Source organism: Notothenia rossii (assembly GCF_949606895.1).
Source record: "Notothenia rossii genome assembly, chromosome: 6".
NCBI classification, from domain to species: Eukaryota; Metazoa; Chordata; class Actinopteri; order Perciformes; family Nototheniidae; genus Notothenia; species Notothenia rossii.
This window is the reverse complement of record NC_136909.1, coordinates 87258298-87278807: the sequence shown is the minus strand read 5'-3', so window position 1 is coordinate 87278807 and position 20510 is coordinate 87258298. Positions and strand designations below refer to the sequence as shown.

Genomic DNA, 20510 nt, shown 5'->3' with positions numbered 1-20510 from the left:
AGTTCGAGTCCAGTATGACTCCAAGATACTTGAACTGGGAGACTAGTTCTATTTTACATTACATTTCATTTAGCTGAGGCTTTTATCCAGAGAGACTTACAATAAGTACGTTCGACCAACAAAATACAAACTTGAAGAAAACAGAATCATATAAGTACATCAGGTTTCATAGAGCCAAACATTTCAAGTGCTACTCAACTGGCTTTAGATAAGCCAGTCCTTTATTAGTATATAAGTGCTTTGTTAGTAATTCTATCTCTGGAAGTGGAGTCTAAAGAGATGAGTGTTCAGTCTGAAGAAGATGTGTAAGCTTTCTGCTGTCCTGATTTCAATGGGGAGCTCATTCCACCATTTTGGAGCCAGGATATCAAACCCACGTGTTTCTGCTGATGTGAACTTGGGTCCCCCTCGCAGTGCGGGTGCAGCGAGCTGTTTGGCTGATGCAGAGCGGAGTGCACGTGCTGGGGTGTACGGTTTAACCATGTCCTGGATGTAGGAAGGGCCAGATCCATTCACAGCATGGTACGCAAGTATCCGCATGTATTTCTGCTCCGTTTAAAATCCTTGGATTTTGACTGGTCGTGTAGGTCATGGGCAGCGTGCTTCTGTAAAGCTGCAATCAATCGTATAATAAACGTATTCAATTCTTTCAGAGCTCTTGCCGGTGACGTGAAATGAAGTCTTGAGTTTGACACCCCTGCTCTAAAGACAGACGGTGTCCTTTTTACACCCTTTAAACCCCCCGAGACTAATGTGGATTTTCTGATATTAAACTTTATAAATGAATGTTCACGAGCCTTGGGTTTGACACCCCTGCTTTACCTGAACACCGTCCTTGTGTCTTGCTGCTCAGGTGAAGCAGCTGCAGGTCCAGCTGCAGGAGGAAAGAGCGGAGAGCCTTCTGATGGAGACTCGGGTCAGAGAGGAAATGAACAAAGAATTCACCAAGCTCTACTCCGACATGCAGGAGGATTACAAGTGAGAGAGTGTGTGTGTGTGTGTGTGTGTGTGTGTGTGTGTGTGTGTGTGTGTGTGTGTGTGTGTATTTATTAATGTGTGTGTGGTTGGTAATACATTAATACGTGTGTGTCAGGGAGCGCCTGTCGAGGGAAAAAGAGATCCTGGACTTGAGAGCAGAAACTAGGATGAAGATCTACAAGAATCTCATCGACAATATGGCCGACGCTGAACCCGAGAAGCAAGAAGCAATGGTAACACAAACACCTGGACATCAACAGGAGAGGACTCTTTAAAGTAGAGACACTACATACTAATATACACCTGAACATCAGCAGGAGAGGACTCTTTAAAGTAGAGACACTACATACTAATATACACCTGAACATCAGCAGGAAAGGACTCTTTAAAGTAGAGACATACTGATATACACCTGAACATCAGCAGGAGAGGACTCTTTAAAGTAGAGACACTACATACTGATATACACCTGAACATCAGCAGGAGAGGACTCTTTAAAGTAGAGACACTACATACTGAAATACACCTGAACATCAGCAGGAGAGGACTCTTTAAAGTAGAGACACTACATACTGATATACACCTGAACATCAGCAGGAGAGGACTCTTTAAAGTAGAGACACTAAACACTGATATACACCTGAACATCAGCAGGAGAGGACTCTTTAAAGTAGAGACACTACATACTGATATACACCTGAACATCAGCAGGAGAGGACTCTTTAAAAGTAGAGACACTACATACTGATATACACCTGAACATCAACAGGAGAGAACTCTTTAAAGTAGAGGCACTACATACTGATATACACCTGAACATCAGCAGGAGAGGACTCTTTAAAGTAGAGACACTACATACTGATATACACCTGAACATCAGCAGGAGAGGACTCTTTAAAGTAGAGACACTACATACTGATACACACCTGAACATCAGCAGGAGAGGACTCTTTAAAGTAGAGACTCTACATACTGATATACACCTGAACATCAGCAGGAGAGGACTCTTTAAAGTAGAGACACTACATACTGATATACACCTGAACATCAGCAGGAGAGGACTCTTTAAAGTAGAGACACTACATACTGATATACACCTGAACATCAGCAGGAAAGGACTCTTTAAAGTAGAGACATACTGATATACACCTGAACATCAGCAGGAGAGGACTCTTTAAAGTAGAGACACTACATACTAATATACACCTGAACATCAGCAGGAGAGGACTCTTTAAAGTAGAGACACTACATACTAATATACACCTGAACATCAGCAGGAAAGGACTCTTTAAAGTAGAGACATACTGATATACACCTGAACATCAGCAGGAGAGGACTCTTTAAAGTAGAGACACTACATACTGATATACACCTGAACATCAGCAGGAGAGGACTCTTTAAAGTAGAGACACTACTTACTGATATACACCTGAACATCAGCAGGAGAGGACTCTTTAAAGTAGAGACACTACATACTGATATACACCTGAACATCAGCAGGAGAGGACTCTTTAAAGTAGAGACACTACTTACTGATATACACCTGAACATCAGCAGGAGAGGACTCTTTAAAGCTGTTAAAACATTAATATACTAATGATTGAATTCTCCTCTCACCAAGGAGGTGTTGGCTGCCTGTGAGGAGGAGAAGAGAGGAAAAGAGGAGTTTCTGGCGTCTTTGCAGAAGGAGAAAGCAGTCAACGAGAAACTCCTAGAATCTGAGAGGACAGCGAAGGAAAAGGCTGTGGCAGAGCTCTCAGAAGAGAGTCAACAAAGGATGGAGGTCGTTGCTTCTCTCTGTAGAGAAAGAAGAGTTAGACAGGAGGCTGTGATTCGCCTGGAGGAGGAGAGGAAGGAGGTGAGACGACTAATGGAGGAAAGAGAAACACTCCAACAGGAAGTCAGAGAGAAGACGTCTAGACTGGAAACCAGCGAGCAGCAGGTGGGTCGAACAGTTTGATCTTTGAGAAGTTTTAATCTGTAATTCAACCTTTTGCGGCTCGAATTCATACTAAAGGATGAGGCTAGAGAGGCTTAGACTAGGCGTATTACTTTGTCTGTACTAAAGTTTAAGATGTTTAATGAACAAAGTAAAACAATTACGAAAGCCAGCCAGCAGCAGGTGGGCTACAGAGTGTGATCTTTTTCAAGTTTAACCTGGAAATCAACCTGTTACGGCTCAATTTCTCACATATGGCGCATTTCCACTACACGGCCTCGCTCGGTGTGGCTAGGCCTCGTTAGGCCTCGTTAGGCCAGGCTCACTTTATGCTGCGTTTCCATTACAGTTTAGTAGCTGGGCAGTAACTATGGTAACACAGTGTAGGCGGAGCCGTGACGTCTTCTTCAATGCGAACCACAAAACCAACATCAGCCGTTAGCTGTTAGCACTCAGAGCTCACAGCTCCTCATATCTGTTCAGAGACTAGACAGAAGTTAAACAAGTCCAAACCACAGACTGTCTGTGTCATGGAGAATACAGTCGCTGGTTCATTTATGTCTGTAGGCCGTTGTTGAGAGTTTGTTTAATTAAATACCGTAATTTTCGGACTATAAGGAGCACCTGAATCTAAGCCCAGCAGCTAAATGGAATGATGTGTACATATATAAGCCGCACTGGACTATAAGCCGCAGGTGTTTTAATGTTTCATTACCATATGTAAGGGTTCGTGCACAGAGGGGATTGTGGGGAAAGAGATGGCTGTTTGAGGAAGCTCCCATTTATTAACATTTCAACAAACAAGTTGCATATTTGCATAACGTATTCAAGTGTTAGCATTTAGTGCAATAGTAGCTACAGAACATGTGCTGTGTAAACTGTACTGTATCACATAGCGTTTCAGACACACACACTTTTCAACTTTCAAACTTAAACGGTGCGCTCCCAGCGCACGTACCGGCAGTGATCTACAGCAGTGGTTTTCAACCAGTGGTACGGGGACAAACTGTCTCGCTCTCGTAATGTCTGTCTGTCTTGCTCTCGTTCTGTCTCTCGTACCACTCTCGGTTCCACTTTTACTTTTACGCGCTACCTGTCTCACTCTTTTCCGGCCTCCAGCTTTTCCTGCTGGAGCCCGCCGCTTAAAGGTGGGGGGCGCGGACCGGCCATAGAGCCCATAGAGTTAAAGGTGGTGGACTGTAACCTGTAAAATCCATAGATTTAGGAGGTCCCCTAGTGGCCGTTAGCTGTAACAATCCATAGATTAGCCGCACCGTTATATAAGCCGCAGGGTCGAAAAATGGGAAAAAAGGCGCGGCTTATAGTCCGAAAATTACGGTAGTCTCTTTGATACATGACTAAACAGAGTGATATCTTTGTAAATGACCACAGGTGACCAGTGTGACGGTGAGAACAACTGAACAACTGGAACAAAACCGCAAGGACTTGCAGCAGAAAACCTCCCAGGTTCTAACCCTGACACAGGAAGTGCAAAGCCTGAAACAGGAAGTGCAAAGCCTGAAACAGGAAGTGCAAAGCCTGAAACAGGAAGTGCAGACTTCAGCCACGTCTGATGATCAACTGAGAGAAGAAGTGTCCGAGCTCAGGAAGAACCTGGCCGAGGAAAAGGAGAACAATGAGAGAGAAATGCTGAAGCTGGAGGAAGATCTCGGACAAGCAAAAGAACAACAACAACAACAACAACAACAACAACAACAACAACAACAACGGCAGCAAAATCAACAAGAAGCAGGTTTAAAACAACAGATTGAAGATCTTAAGAAGCAGCTTCAGGAGCTGGGGGAGATGTTGCAGCCGGAGGAAGCACACGATGCTGAAGAGGTGAAGCAGCTGAGAGAACACATCCTGGCGTCAAAGGAGCTCAATGAGAAGCTGCGAGAGCAGGAAGTGGAATCCCAAACGCATCTGGATGAGTTCAAACACAAACTGAGTGTGCAGGAAACAACCTTCAGCGAGACTGTCAACAACCTCAAGCTGAAGCTCAGTGAGCGGGAGCAAAGCACGGAGTCGCTTAAAGAGCAGCTCGAAGAAGCTAAGCTAACAGAATCAAACCTCTCCGTCTCCTCCGCTGCTGCTGAAGATCTGAAGAGGCTGAACTCTGATCTGCAAAGTGAGATCACATCCCTGAAGGCTAAGCTTTCAGACACGGAGGAGAGCAGGACTGAATCTCAGCTGCTGGAGGAGAAGCTAGCAGCGGTGGCTAAAGGGTCCGCAGAGAGAGAGGCAGAGATGGAGAAGCAGCTGCAAGACAAAGAGGCAACGATGGCCTCCCTGAAGGAGGAAGAGATCCACACGCTGCAGGAGAACAGGCGGAGAGAGGCGGAGAGACGCAGGGAAATGATGGCCGTCGCTCAAGAAGCCATCGCTCAGAAAGACGAGGAGCTGGAGAAGAGAGGCGAGGAAATCAACAGGTAACCCCTTATTAGAAGATAAGATAATAAGTACTTTATTGATTGATCCCAATTTGGGAAATGTTGCGTTGCAGCAGAATGAAAAGACAAGGCATTGGATCATTTAAAAGACTAGAAAATAAACAATCCAAAATGTCATTTTAGTTTAGTTGAAGCAGGAAGTACAGCGAAATGTTAGATGTTAAAGGTCACCTATTAGGCAAAATCCACTTTTTCATGTCTTTTATACATAACCATGTGTCTCTCCCCCCCCCCCCCCCCCCCCTCTCTGCTAAGAGCTTTGGAAAGTTTCAGGAACAAGACCTCCTCTATTCTTTTCTGATGGGATTTGATGGGACACTTCAGAGACATGTGGGGGACCTTTTAAAATAGCTCAGCTTATATACAGTTGCGGTCGAGAGTTTGCATAAAGAACCTGTATTTCATGACTTGTCAATCATTTCTACAACTCAATTTTTCTGTGATCGAGGGATTGGAGCACATACTACTTTGTCACAAAACAAAAATCATGAAGTTTGGTTCTTTTATACATTTATATTGGGTCTAATGAAAATGTGATCAAATCTGCCGGGTCAAAAATGCACATACAGCAACATGAATGATACATTTTGGTGATGTAGAAACTTTAGTCAATCTAACTTTGTGACATGGCCTCTTAACTTCTTGTGAGTTATTATAATTGACTATAACTGGTAACTCTTTTAAATAGGGCTCATAGGATTAGGCGCGTTCACACCGTAGTACTTTTCCCACTTTAGTTCCGATGTAGTTCCGAAATGTTCCGTTCACACCAAAAAAATCCGGAACTAAAATGAGTTCATGAGAACCTTTTTACCCCCTGCTAGAGAGCAGAGACTTCCGTGGGAGAAAAAGGTTCCTGTGTCTGATTGGCTGGGAGGATTGCAAACCACGCCCCGCAAAACTCCCAAAATGTTTTGTGAAACCGCCATTTTATTATCCTTCCATTAGCATGATTAGCATTAGCATTAGACCAGCGCACAAACGCAGAGACACTAACTTATGGCAGCACAAAAGAAAACATGGGAGCGGTGGAGATGAGGAGGTGTCGGCGTTGTGGCACTTTACTCAGAAGGCTTCAGTAGAAGCTGCTGGGAGTCCCAGCAGCTTCTACTGAAGCCTTCCCCAACTCCGGGGACTTCCGGCCGGGGACTCCGGGTGGCAGTATACGCCGTGAAGTTGTTTGCGGCCTGCCAGTAAACCCAAAGCAGCAGCAGCAGCAGAAGAAGAAGTGACGTCAGCGGCTTCATTTGCCTAATCCTCCCTCAGGGACTTATTCCGGTGTGAACGCGATCTGTACTTAGTTCATGAGAACTAAAGAGTTCTGATGAATTAAAGTGGGAAACGTACCGCGGTGTGAACGCATTAGACTCAGCCACATCACTACAATGGAAAAGTCAAAGAAGCTCAGTATGGATCTTGTTCCAATCACTCTATCACAGAAAAATAAGAGTTGCAGAAATTATTGATAAGTCAAGACTGTCATGAAATACATGTTCTTTACAACTGTGTCTAAGCTTTGGACCACAACTAGCTGTCAGAAAGGGATTTCTCAAACTCTGCTCCGGATTTATTCATAAACGTTCACTCAAAAGATGGCATTAGGGCAACAGCGCCACCTACCTCTACTTTAGCAAATGTCCTTCATGTATGTCATTTGGTGGGAAAATGTAACGCATGGGAACGACAGACAGTATATCGAAGCAAGACCGTAAACCCAACAGGAAGTCGGCTATTTTATATTTAACGGCAGTTTCCCCCTATTTTAGGGTTTCGTATTTTATATGGATTTGTTGCTCTCCCAGTCACAATGCTCGAAGAAGGATCTCTGTTGAACATTAATTGAAATTCCCCTTTTCAACTCTAATTCAATTGAAAACACATTTGATAAAAATATGGTGTACTTCTAGTCCTCCATTAGCAAGTGTTGTGGGATGGCTAACTCTCTAGGATGCTAACTAAAACCTACAATGTAATATATCATTATATTGGATTGAATCAGATCAGAGAGCATTCTTCAGTGTGTTGTCCTGTTATCTTGAAGTGTATTATCCTACTCTCTGGAGATAAAGATAATATCACCTTGTCTTTCGCTCCTGTATCAAACTGTCATTGTAAAATCCATTTTCTTCCTTTTACGCTGCCGTTGAAGTCCCTCTGTGTCGAGGGAGCGCCTTATTTATTTAACCGCTGTCTTAAAGAGAGTGTGAAGAAGCTGTTGTTGCTCAGGAGGTCACAGTGCTCCCTCCTGTCTGTTTTTGACGAATGGTGTGCAGCTCATCGTTATCTCTCCTGTCTTCCTCCCAGACTAAAAGAAAGCACCAAGCAGGACTCGGACAAAGTGAAGAGTCTGAGCGTCGACCTTCAGAGGAAAGAGGATGACTCGTCAGACCTCAAAGAGAAACTGGCCGACTACAAGAAGCAGATCCAGCAGGTCCAGAAGGAGGTACACAACGTCTATACCCTTTGCTCCATAGAGAGGTGCAGGAACTAGTCCTGAAACCTGGAAGCGAGTCAGCATTTCACCTCTCCCGGTTCCCTCGTCTCAGAGTCGATGGTTTTTTTAACTAGTTTTGGGAAAATATCTGAACTAAGGTCTGTGGTTGAGACATGTTGAAGAGACGGATCACGTTTTGTTCTACACATTAAATACATCAGCAGTGACCCCGCTGGTGATTTCTGAAGAGTTGACGTGTCTGAGAAACTATGGTTGATACAGGGGGTCCGCGGGGTCTTAAAAAGTATTAAAAGTTGATAAATCAATTTAGCGAAATGAAGGCTATTAAAAAGTATTAAACATACTTTTCCAATGTGTTACATTTTGTATCTTGTCTTCAATAAGTATATAACTTGTCCAAAGAGGTTGTATTCTACAGTCTGCCTGAATGTAATCATTGCGTAGGTGTGTAGTGTGATTCTGTGTAGTTTATTGATGGCATCCCGTTGGGTTTGACGTCATCTGAACAGGACATCGCACGCTCACTGCTTAATAGCACGAAGCTCCGTTTACGCCGGTTGCTAAGCAACATCGTTATGGGGAAATGCAAGTCTGCGTCCAAATGGTTGGAAGATAAGGAGGAAGGACAATCAATACTGTATATAGTCAATGTGAGGTGAAGTGTGTCGCCAAGGTAACCGGTTGGAACTCAAAGTGGAGATGAGGTCTGGAAATGTATGGAAAGGGTCTTAAAAAAGGTCTTAAAAGGTCTTCCATCTGACTTCAGGATTCCTGCATACACCCTGTTTTACCAAGTGGCTGAATAGGACTAGAGAAGTCGTGGAGGCCGTTGTACGTCATTACGCCGAACACGTAAACACTCCTCTAAGTTAGTTTCTGTTCTGCTTGAAAGCAAGTCCCTGCCTCCTGCAGACTGTTCAAACAAACGCTTCAACTCGTACCATCTAGAATCTGTATGTTTGAATATGGATCTGAAGTTGGCGTGACGTTGAAGTCGTGCTGCTGGACTCGGCTGTAGTTCCTTTATAGCAGGGGGGTCAAACTCAAATGCACAGTGGGCCAAAATTACAAAATGGGTGCTAGTGGAGGGCCGGACTGGTTCAATGTTTATTGCAGAACTTATTGAAATGAACTTATTGCACATATTAAACCTGGAACTAACAAAGCTTAAATGATTGCCTATAAAAACAACATTAAACATTAAATAATCAGTTGATTCATTTCTTATGGCTCTATCTGCAGCTTCTCCAGAGTCATTTCTTATGATTACATTTTCCCACAGGCCAACAACAGCTTCAACAAAACTATTTCCCTCAAAGAGAAACCAAACATGCCCTGTTGTCGTGAGAGAGAAAGTGCAGAAGGAAACATCCATTAAACTCAGTGTGCTGCTCTGTGATGCTCGCTCAGATACTTGGCATCTCATCTTGGGTGCAAGGTCATCAATGTTTGGGCTCAGGCTCTGAGCTGAGGAGACCCTCAGGATGGAGTGAAGGTGTGCGTGCAATATACCGGCGGGCCAGATCTAATAGGAATTAGAAATTATCGTGCGGGCCGAAATTAAATCCACCAAGGGCCTGATTTGGCCCCCGGGCCTCGAGTTTGACACATGTGCTTTAGAGCATAACGTTAGCATTTTGCTTCTGGCCGTTAGATTTCTGATTAGAACATGATAAAAGTAGACATGTGGAGATTATCCGGCTGAACAAAACGTGCATTCATCAAACAGGCTCGTTTCCCACTGACCTTAGTTCCAGCTATTTCCCAAAATCCTCTGGAGAGATCCTGTTGCTTTTTCTGTCGAGGGAACCATCAGCTTCCTTCAGGGTCGAACTACAGAAACACGTCATCGCTGCGCCTCTCGGTCATAGAAGAGTTACATAGGAGATGGGGTTCTGAGTTTACACAATCTCATTTTGAAGAGATGTTGAGGTCTTTATATTTTCCTTTTTGTTTTGTACACAACATTTCTTTAAATCCTTTCCTCCCTAATTCAACATTTTGCTAACACTTTATATTAAGATACACAAATGAACCATCAACTAGTTGTTCATTAACATGCATATTAGCAGTTTATTGGCTCTTTATTAGTCATTCTAAAACACTAATGCCTTATTCTACATGACCATATTCTACAAGTAATAAGCCATTAGTTGAGTTTTCCTCAATAACCGTCTAATCAGTGCTGATTGGTTGTCAGTCAGGAAGTTGTTGTTCATGAGTTTTGGTCTGAACATGATGTTAGCAGTATGTTGGCTCTTTATTAGTCATTATACATATATTTACAAAGTGTGAAAGGGGGCAACTTTAGAATACATTTAATGATGTCTTGTTACATAAGAATAGACCATATTTGTTTGGTGTTATTATTACGGGACAATTATTATTCTTGTGGTTCTGCTGCCTTATTTGGTCCGTATCTTTTAATTGTTATTGTATCGCAAGCAGGCGATTTATAAAGGAAACCATTTAAAAAAGACACTGAAGCAGCTCTGTGGACACGAGCCCAAAATGACTTGTAGGTGTGACTCGGGAGGCGTGTGGCGTAGTGGTCTAGTGCGTAGGTGTTCGGGTCAGGGGGTCACAGGTTCAAACCCCACTGCAGTCAGCATGTCGTTTTGTCCCTGAGACAAGCGACATGTGATGTAATGTGTGATGTTGTGTAATCTCTTGTTTCTTCCCAAAGATCTCGGCCATGAGAGAAGAGGAGAAGCTTTCGAAGCAGAAGCTGACCGACATGGAGAAATCCAAGAAGCAGCTTCAGTCTGACATCGCCAGCAGAGACAGAACCATCCAGGCACTCAGAGTGGTAACAAACATCCCTCTTTTTCTGATAGAGACACCAAGATTTCTGAGGGGTTTTAGAATAAACTCCCTGTTCAGTGCCAGGATGTAGTCCGATGTCGTGTTGATCTCCTTACTGACGTGTTGATCTCCTTACTGACGTGTTGATCTCCTTACTGACGTGTTGGTCTCCTTACTGACGTGTTGATCTCCTTACTGACGTGTTGGTCTCCTTACTGACGTGTTGATCTCCTTACTGACGTGTTGATCTCCTTTAGGGCTGCACGATTTGGGGAAATAATCTAATAGCGATTTCTCTGACAGATATTGCGATTTGATTTGCGATATTTGTTTTTAAGCGACCCAACGGAAGTTTATTGTAAAATGCGGCCATAACTCCGGCTAGGAAGGTCGCATCAACGTGCTCCCGTCTCTAGCACCCCCGCAGCCCGAGCTACGAGTGAAAGAACTAAACTTACATGAAACTTCCGTTGGGTTGCTTTAAAGTCAAGCTTCAGTTTAAGATTCACCCTGTAATAGAAACATGTGATGGAGCATTACTAACCTGACTCAGATGGTTCACCAAACCATCTAGGAAAGCTCCATTGGAAGCCATTTGGATCAATCTGTCTATCACCTTCTATCATGGGCCACTTCTGATTGGTTAACAATGGCTGGTACATGTGGAGCACAGCACTTCTGATTGGTGTGGAGGACTGACACACAAGATTTAAATCGATTAATTGTTCAGCCCTAATCTCCTTACTGGCGTAGTGATCTCCTTACTGATGTAGTGATCTCCTTACTGGCGTAGTGATCTCCTTACTGGCGTAGTGATCTCCTTACTGGCGTAGTGATCTCCTTACTGGCGTAGTGATCTCCTTACTGGCGTAGTGATCTCCTTACTGGCGTAGTGATCTCCTTACTGGCGTAGTGATCTCCTTACTGACGTATTGATGTTGTTCAAATCCCAAATCAAAACTCACCTCTTCAGAACTGCTTTTAATCTGTAACTAATGTTGTGTTTTATATATTTTAAGTGTGTTGTTTTAATTATGTTGTTATGCTCTGTAAAATGTCTTTATATGTAAATATAATGCATTATTATTATTACTATTGATCCCCTTCGCCTTCCTTCACTCCTTTAGGAACAATCATCTGACTCCAAGACTGCCTCGCTCCAGCAGAAACCCTGCACAGGTAAACAATGTGTGTTTGTTTCAAGGCTTTGTCGTCATGTGCTCAGCAGCTACATTGGAGATATGGCAACGAACAACTGAAGTCACAGGCTCCTCCAACAGAGCAACATGAACATATAAGACAGAGAACACATAAAATAGTGCAAGAGAATGTTTTGAGATTTGTAAGTAAATACAAATAAAATAGAATATGATATATTAGATAACTAATTTGCAAAATTCAAATGTGTGACTGTGTGTGTGACTGTGTGTGTGTGTGACTGTGTGACTGTGTGTGTGACTGTGTGTGTGTGACTGTGTGTGTGACACTGTGTGACTGTGTGTGACTGTGTGTGACTGTGTGTGTGACTGTGTGTGACTGTGTGTGACTGTGTGTGACTGTGTGTGACTGTGTGTGTGATTGTGTGTGAGTGACTGCATGTGACTGTGTGTGTGACTGTGTGTGAGTGAGCAATCCGTCCTTTATGTTGAAAGAGATGTATCTTTATATTTAGTAATAATAATACATTTTATTTCTATAGCGCTTTTCTTGAACCCAAAGACGCTTTACATTATATCGTCGAGACGATATTAGTTCTCCACGATATGCCTTTTCAGAGATATCATATCTATCGTGATAGTGCAGGGTAGGATTTTCACGGCGGCCATGTGAAGCCCCGAAAATAATTGTACGTCCTACGGCCACCATGGCCTGTGTGACACTGTTAAAATCTCGAAGTTGCTTTAAAAGCGTCAGAACAGTGTTTTCTGAACTGCATTATGCTGCGTTCACAACGGACGCGATGCGAATATTCTCATCGCTCTAACCGCTGGAGTTTCACCGCGGCTGTCAGCTGTGTTTACTCCTGTCACTCAAACAGGACGCGCTGGAGAGGGGGCGGGGCTTATATCCATGTAAATACTGTGGTGGAAACCAACTACGACAAAATTAACCTATTTTACCGTGATTTAATTATAATACACGTTTCAAAATGATGCCGAAGTAACTACACACTGATACCGGTTAGTAACCAAGCTGTAGTCAGGATTAAGACAGTATTGCACTTCATTTATTGTCTTGGTTGATTCTGTCGGCTTATATTTCATTTTATCAATAAGGTATTTATATTGTTTTTCCCTTTTGAAACAGATGTTCAGTTATGTTAAAGTCTTTGATTGCACTTGAAATCTAAAGTTTACATTTGAATTGTTTGGCACTGACTTTTCCTCATTGATGTTTGATGTTTAACTTAGTTACGTGTTACTCTCCTTTTCATGTGTATTGATGTTACATCAGTGCTAGTGCTACCTAAAACAGAAAGTGCATTTTTATACTGAAAAAACTGTGCCTTGAATATTTTATTTTATTTAGCAAGAGAGTGAACTTGACTTGGAGAAGAAAGCAGTGTTAACGTGTGTTGTGTAGGGTGTAGGCCTACCTACTTGGACACTGAGGAAGCCATATCAAAGTTCCTGTTGAATTGTTCACTCAGGGATTCATTGCAGAATTAAAACCAGCTTGAAAAGGTATTTTGTTCAGTTACTCCTTTTTATTTTAGTTGTTGTTACCTTGTAGGCGGCTGTTCTGTTAAGTAACTTGAAAAACAACCATAATAACCGACATGAAAAAAATATTGTGATAAATATCGTCTATCGTGATACTGCTCGAAAAATATCGTGATATTATATTTTTCAATATCGCCCACCCCTAATTAGTAGTTTGCTGTGATGGAGCAAGGTGTTTATGTTGGGTGATTCTGTCTGTGTTTAAACCTGTACATCTGTTTGTGTGTTTGTGTTTATTTCTAGACCTTGAAGCCACGCCGCGTGTGGTGAAGGATATGCGTCTGGCTCTGATGGAGCAGGACGAGACACAGGTTCATATGGAAACCGCCCTGGAGGAGAAACACAAAGTCATCCAGGAGCTCTCCAGCGGTAAGGAGCCAAACTAAACAAACATAGAGCATTGATTGATTCTCTTATCGCACAAAACATGCTGCTTCCCTGGACATCTTCAAGTCTTCAGTAACAACTCACCTGTTCACCGTGACCTTTGTGATTTTGATATTTGAAATAGTTCTCTAGCTGTCTTTTTACATTTGAGTTTTTACTAAATCCTGATCCTGATTAAAACAACATTTTCTGTGTCTTCTTCTCTGGTTTCAGAGGTGGAGAAGTTGAGAGGGATGTTGTTGCAGCAGGATCGCCGTGGAAACGATACACACGATCCAACAACCGGCCAATCGGATGGCCTCAAACAGGCCAAGCAGGAAGTGGCCCAGTCACAGGAACGCTTCAAGGTAACGAAGGGCACATTCGAAAAGTTTGATAAATCAACAATCTGACACTTATCTTTGTCAAATGTCCACAAATTTGGTTCGACACTATTTCTAAATCACTGTTCCTCGTAAAAAAAATGTCTTTAAACTTAAATATCTCATTTCAAAGCAACCAGACAACACACACACTTATACTCTATGTGCTGAAGGTCTTTAATACAGTGTGAGAAAAAGCACACGTCCCACCGTCCGGGACGTGTTACTTACAATATGGGACTAGTAGATCTTTCAATTGACTTGTCCGGCGGACAAGTGACATTTTTCGCCCTCATTTATTGACAAATTATTGATAAATTTAGTTTACAAAAGGCAGAACTCATTCGCAAATTGTACGTGTCCGCCATTGTTCGTTTAGAAATGTTAGTTTCGGTTCTGCTTGTCGATTCCTAAGGAAATGCATCTCGCCGCTTTTAGACGGGGGCGGGGGGGGGGGAAGTACAGTGGCAGGGTTGGGAAGCAAAACTTGGTTCCGAGTGAGAACAAATAACAATTGTCCGGTCCCGGGATTGATAAGAGTTGTGAGGACAGGAGGCGAGGCCGAGCCCCGCGGACCGCAGCTCTCTCTCTCTCTATGCTCGTATCAGCTGATCGCTGCACGGTGCTGCTCAGCGTCTCTCTCTCTCTCTCTCTCTCTCTCTCTCTCTCTCTCTCTCTTTCTACACACAGCGGATCCGCTGCCCGTTTAACAGCCTCATCTTTGTCAACCTTTCTTATGTTCTTTCTCTAACACGTAATGAAGGTTATTATTTCCTTATGAAGTGAAGCAGCCTCCCTGTCTGTGCCCTCGCGCTGTACTCACATCCCCGGACCCCCAGACTCGGAGGGGCACAGGGATGACAGTATTTTTTATGAAGCAGGGTATAGAAAATACGTTATTGAAATGAAAATACTATTTATTTACTTTTACAAACAGTGAGCAGCTGGGCAGCTGCAGCATGTGTGTTGCAGGACATGTGTAAGCGTGCAAGCGTCTTTGAGTTGTAGAAAAGCGTACGCCTATAGGCTATACATATAATGTATTATCATTATTAGGCCTATGTGTTGGACATGTGTGGTTGGACTCTGTCTCACAGGCAGGTTGCAGTGTAACACCAGAGTAGAATGGGCCAATTGTACATTCTCAAACTGCACTGCTTAGAACTTACTAAACAATGCAGAGATTATTTTTATATAATTGTTTTCAATAACCTTAAGAAATTAAACGGTATGAAGTGATTTGTAAATAGGAATACAGACTTGACTTAATGTTTTCATGAATATATTTTTTTCCCAGTTTGTCATGGGACTTATTTTTACCCTCTCAAAGAACCCGAATCGAGAACCGAAAATAACCGGAATCGAAAAGCAGAACCCGAATCGTTAAAATCCAAAGGATACCCAACCCTATGTGTGATGCAGTAAAATCTTACCGCTCACTTAAGTTAGCGGTGTCGTAAAAACCGTGGGAAAATGTAAAATACGATGGCGAAGAAGAAGATTGCAGTGGCCCCAATTTTTGTCCATTTTGGAAAAGTGAAAGATTTATTAGGACAAGTATATTGCCAAAGTCACTTTTCCATGGACAAGTACTCTCTAAAAACTTTTTCTCACACTGTAATAACAACTAGGAAGACTATTTCTTTATATATTAGACCCTCCAGAAAAAAGCGATTCTGCGATCGCAGAATTTACCGCATAATCAGTAAAATGGCGCAGATTTTAAAAAGGCCGCATAATCCGCGCATTTTTCCACAAAGTTGAGGGGAAAAAAAGTTAACTCGTCTTGACGTGAAGTAGTGATGATGATGAGGTGACGTCATCAGCTGGCGCATCACAGAAGGTAAACAACACCGTAGAGTGAACGTGTGGAACTCACACGAGAGAGAAAACACCAAGATGAAAAGATCTGATCCATCTCATTTACCGACGAACATTTCTGCTAAAGACCGGGCAAAGCAGTACCCCGATGTCTTTCACGACAGTGGGGGAAAACTATTCTGCACCCCGTGCAACTGTGTGTTGGAGCATACGTCTTAGAGAAAGTCGACGGTGACGACCCACTTTGATTCATTCAAACATTCAAAAATGCTTCCTGCTGCTGCGGACAAGAAAGCCATTCAACTCCCGTTCACCGAGGCATCAACCTCCAAAACCCTTTAGAGGGCTACAAGAAACGAAGTGAGTAGCCTACAAGATTGAAGCTGCAGATAACGAACGAGTAAATGAAAACAGAATGAGGCGGAGAAGTGTGTGTGTGTGTGTGTGTGTGTGTGTGTGTGTGTGTGTGTGTGTGTGTGTGTGTGTGTGTGTGTGTGTGATTAAAATAGCCCCATTGCTTTTACAATAAATAAACATTGAATGTGTTTAGTTGAATAGGAAAGGGGTTTAACGTTAGTGGCAGGTTGTGTGTGTGAGAGAGAATAAATAAGACAGCCCAATATTTTAAAAAAAATCTACGCAACTTTCCGCATATTTCGCAACTTCCTGCAATTTCAGCGCATAAAATCACATAAAACCCCGCATGTTTAATCGCATAATCAAGGATTTTTGCCCACGTTTTTCTGGAGGGTCTAATGTACGCATTTAATTTGGGACAGAGCGAAGCGATCGAAGGTCTGGGTGCACTTTAAAAACATGTAGTGGCGATAGTGCAAGGTGCAATCTATTTACTCAATTAGTTGCTTGTAAAGGGGGTGACACAAGCAACTTAATGAAGCATTTGTAATCGAGACACTCATTTAATCTAAAACGGTGCTAGCGATACTGCTAGTGCTAATAGTGCTAGCGGGCTTCAGCCGCGCCGTGTGTAAATGTGACCTGAGCGAAGGCTCGCAGGCAGGTTAGCTGCTGCGCACGGGTAATATGTTTTTGTTTACCTGAGTGCAGTCTTGCAGGCACATCGCCTTGTCTTTTTTTAGTTTATTAACACTGACAGTGTATTAATGTGAGCTCCTACACCTATAATAATTTGGCCTCGATGAAGATGTAAATGATTTACAAATGTTAACAAATGTAAAAAAAAATGCCTCTTCTCATCCTCTGTCTGAGGGAAAACCCCAACAAGCATGACAGGGCGAGCCAGGCCCCTTTAAGTTATTTTATTTATTTGTGTCTTAATATTGTTAATGTATAAGTTATACAGTTATTTCTGCAGGAAAATTACAATACAATGACTGTTCAATCTTCACATCTTGTATTCATGTCTATAATTTTGAGCACCAAATTATTGAAAAATACCGATAAGCAGTACCGGTACCGGTATCGATAAAATCCTAACGATACCCATCCCTGCCGGTTAGTAAAAACCATGAATTAATGCTGTGACAAGTCTGCAGACAGACGGCAGGCGAAACACCTTTTTAAAATGCGTGTTTTCTGAATGGAGATCGGCTAAGCTAACGCAGTATCTGCTCCGACCGTCCACACTCACAACAACGGCCTACAGACAGAAATAAACAAGTGACTGTATTCTCCATGACACAGACAGTCTGTGGTTTGTACTTGTTTAACTTTTGGCTAGTTTCTGAACAGATATCAGGAGCTGTGAGCTCTTGAGTGCTAACAGCTAACGGCTGATGTTATGGTTTTCTGGTTCAACGTCAGTGACGGCAGGCCGAGATCCTCACCGCTGATTGGCTACAGCGAGATTGCGTCACGCGAATTTGCCGCTCAAGTTGAAAAAATTGTACTTGAGCATTTGTAGCGGCCCCTTCAATCGCCGCGGAATTTGCATCAACCGATTCATGCTCGCCGTCAGAGCCAATTTGCGCCCCCAAAAATCTGTCAAATTAACGCTCTAATTATTTTAACGTGATTAACGCATGTGCATTTTTTGTCTTCGCCCGCCCCGTAGTTTCAGAGCGCGACTTTAAAATACCATCTACAATCCAAGCACACTGCTGATGCCGACAGACGCCTGGACACGTCTACGAGCAGCAAGCTTTCAACAAAGATCGCTAAATGGGTGGCGACAGCTTGCAGGCCAATTAACATTGTGGAGGAGGAGGGGCTAAGTGATATAATTCGGGTCGCATCCAACGACTGCACTTATGAATCGCCTTCCAGAGCCACCACTGTGTCGAAAATACACAACTTGTATGAAGTCCAAAAAGCAAAAGTAGAGGAGGATTTAAGAAGACTATTGGACACACACACACACACACACACACACACACACACACACACACACACACACACACACACACACACACACACACACACACACACACACACACACACACACACACACAGAGTATTATTGTATGCTTTACATATGCAGTCTATGATTGTATGAGAGAGGTTCCAGGTTGAATTGAATTTGTAATGTTCAGAGGTTGTTGTTTTTAATATTCATGAGAATATTTGTCATTGTTCAAATGATAATAAAAAAACATTTGCATAAAGCATATTTGTCCACTCATATGTTAAAAGTTTTACAAACTTATATATAAATATACCTCTAAGGTACATTTAGAACAGATAAAAAATGTACGATTAATTTGCAATTAACTATTTTAATCGACTGACAGCCCTAAAATATACATATATATAAAATAGAGTATTATATTACATTATTGCCTCTGCATTGGAACAACTTCATAATTAACTGCGTCTGAAAGCAGAAGTCTAGGGACAAATAATTGCAAGTCTCTTCAGTGCGGTTGTCACAAAATGAGATGCATTGTGGGACATGTAGTTTATGGGCAACATGGTTCTGTAAAGCGGAATGTCACCGTGTAATAAACGTGTCATATTCTTTCCGAGCTCTCGAGGGCCACATGAAACGAGGTCGAGAGCCAAATGCTTGAGTTTGACCCCCCGGTGTTAAACAGATTCTCCTCTTTGTTTTCTACCAGCTGTGTGCGGAGAAACATCAGAGCGACCGCAGGAAGTGGCTCGATGAGAAGCTGCTCCTGATTGGCCAGGCTAAAGAGGCGGAGGACAAGAGGAACCAGGAGATGAGGAAGTTCGCTGAAGACCGAGAGCGGCACGCCCGACAGCAGAGCCAGCTGGTAGGAACACGAGGATACTGTACTTTAACCAACTGTTTGTGTGATAGAGGTGATGCAATGTTTTTAGTGATTGTTGAGTAGCTGCCTCAGGACTGCAGATGGAAAGTTAGCATAATTCATCTCTTTTCTGAGATGAATGTATTTGTATGCATGGTCCTTGTTTGAATAAATAAAAACATCACCTTGAAGCACAGCTGAGATAAAATCAACCTGCAGCTTCAAAACATCTTGTTTTCATGACGGTTTCCGTATTGACCCGGGCATAAGACGGGTTTTTCTTTCCGAGACAGAAATCTGAAAAAGAGGGGTCGTCTTATATTCGGGGTCTAGACTTTTCGATGTGATTACACAGTCCCAACAACCGATCGCCCCAAACGAGTCAGTGTTTCCCCTAGGTTTACTGCCTTGGCAGGGTGCTGCTCGGGTACCCTGACATTTTTTTTCGGGGCACCCAAAACATTTTAATCCTCTGGAGCAGAGAGAGGAGCTGTGGATTATTGTTATTGATATCGTACAGTAACAAAGTATTTGTACATTAAAAAGTAATAAAGTACAGTGTTACACTAATTACTTTAATTCAAACTGTATTCCCTTCTTATCAAGTAGCCTACACTTCTTCCTTTCATTGATACATTTAAATCACCTGACCTGCATATAACATACCTGCTGCTGCCCTGTGCTGCTGCTGCTTCTCTCTGCCTCATCCTCTATTGCTGGAGGCAGCTCCACCTCATCTGATCTCTGATATGAAAGCAATCGTGTGATGATCATATTGAGCTATTGGTGTGAGTCTAACATTAAACAAGCAGTCTGCTTGTCACACATTGCTGACGATACATTTTAAGAGGCAATTTGTTGAGTCACTGCCGCTAAATGCTGGTAGCATCAAGCTAGCAAATCCTGCATTAGCCTCACATCAACAGGTGTAGACAGAACATCCAATTATCCTGAGCTAATTTACTGAATAAACCAACTCACATCTCCCGTCTTTTTTTTCACCCAACTCATTCGACTATCCTTCTGCTGGCGCTTCATTGTTGTTTTTGGTCAAATTCAATACTGTAGTTCAAAACCGCGCAGCGCCCCGCCAAGACAATGGTAGAGAGACACTGTCTTAAAGCAACAGTACACAGAAACATAAAATATATATATATTAATAATTTAGTTTTTGGAAGACAGGGTGGGATTAAATAAGTGAAAACTTTTTCCCACCCCTTTTCGGATGTGTAATTAAGTAAATCATTTTTTATATATAATTTAGAGTCAGTCATATTTTTTCTTATCGATTTGACACTGCTTAAGTTTGTACAGTATCATAATTCTCATGTTTCATTTCATTATAATTATTGTTTTGTTTTTTTATTATTGTTTTACACATTCAAAATAAAAAAAA

General features: G+C 42.4%; 1 protein-coding gene across 1 annotated transcript in view; it reads left to right on the top strand.

Moving 5' to 3' along the window:
* The window catches only part of kif20ba (kinesin family member 20Ba), a 93826-nt gene that overhangs the window by 29329 nt on the left and 43987 nt on the right, over positions 1–20510 (top strand). The window contains exons 15-24 of the mRNA XM_079689990.1: positions 854–978; positions 1094–1211; positions 2600–2920; positions 4310–5349; positions 7675–7813; positions 10512–10634; positions 11758–11809; positions 13597–13722; positions 13954–14087; positions 18962–19189. Of these exons, the coding sequence (XP_079546116.1) occupies positions 854–978; positions 1094–1211; positions 2600–2920; positions 4310–5349; positions 7675–7813; positions 10512–10634; positions 11758–11809; positions 13597–13722; positions 13954–14087; positions 18962–19189 (2406 nt within the window). The remainder of the gene's footprint in view (positions 1–853; positions 979–1093; positions 1212–2599; positions 2921–4309; positions 5350–7674; positions 7814–10511; positions 10635–11757; positions 11810–13596; positions 13723–13953; positions 14088–18961; positions 19190–20510) is intronic.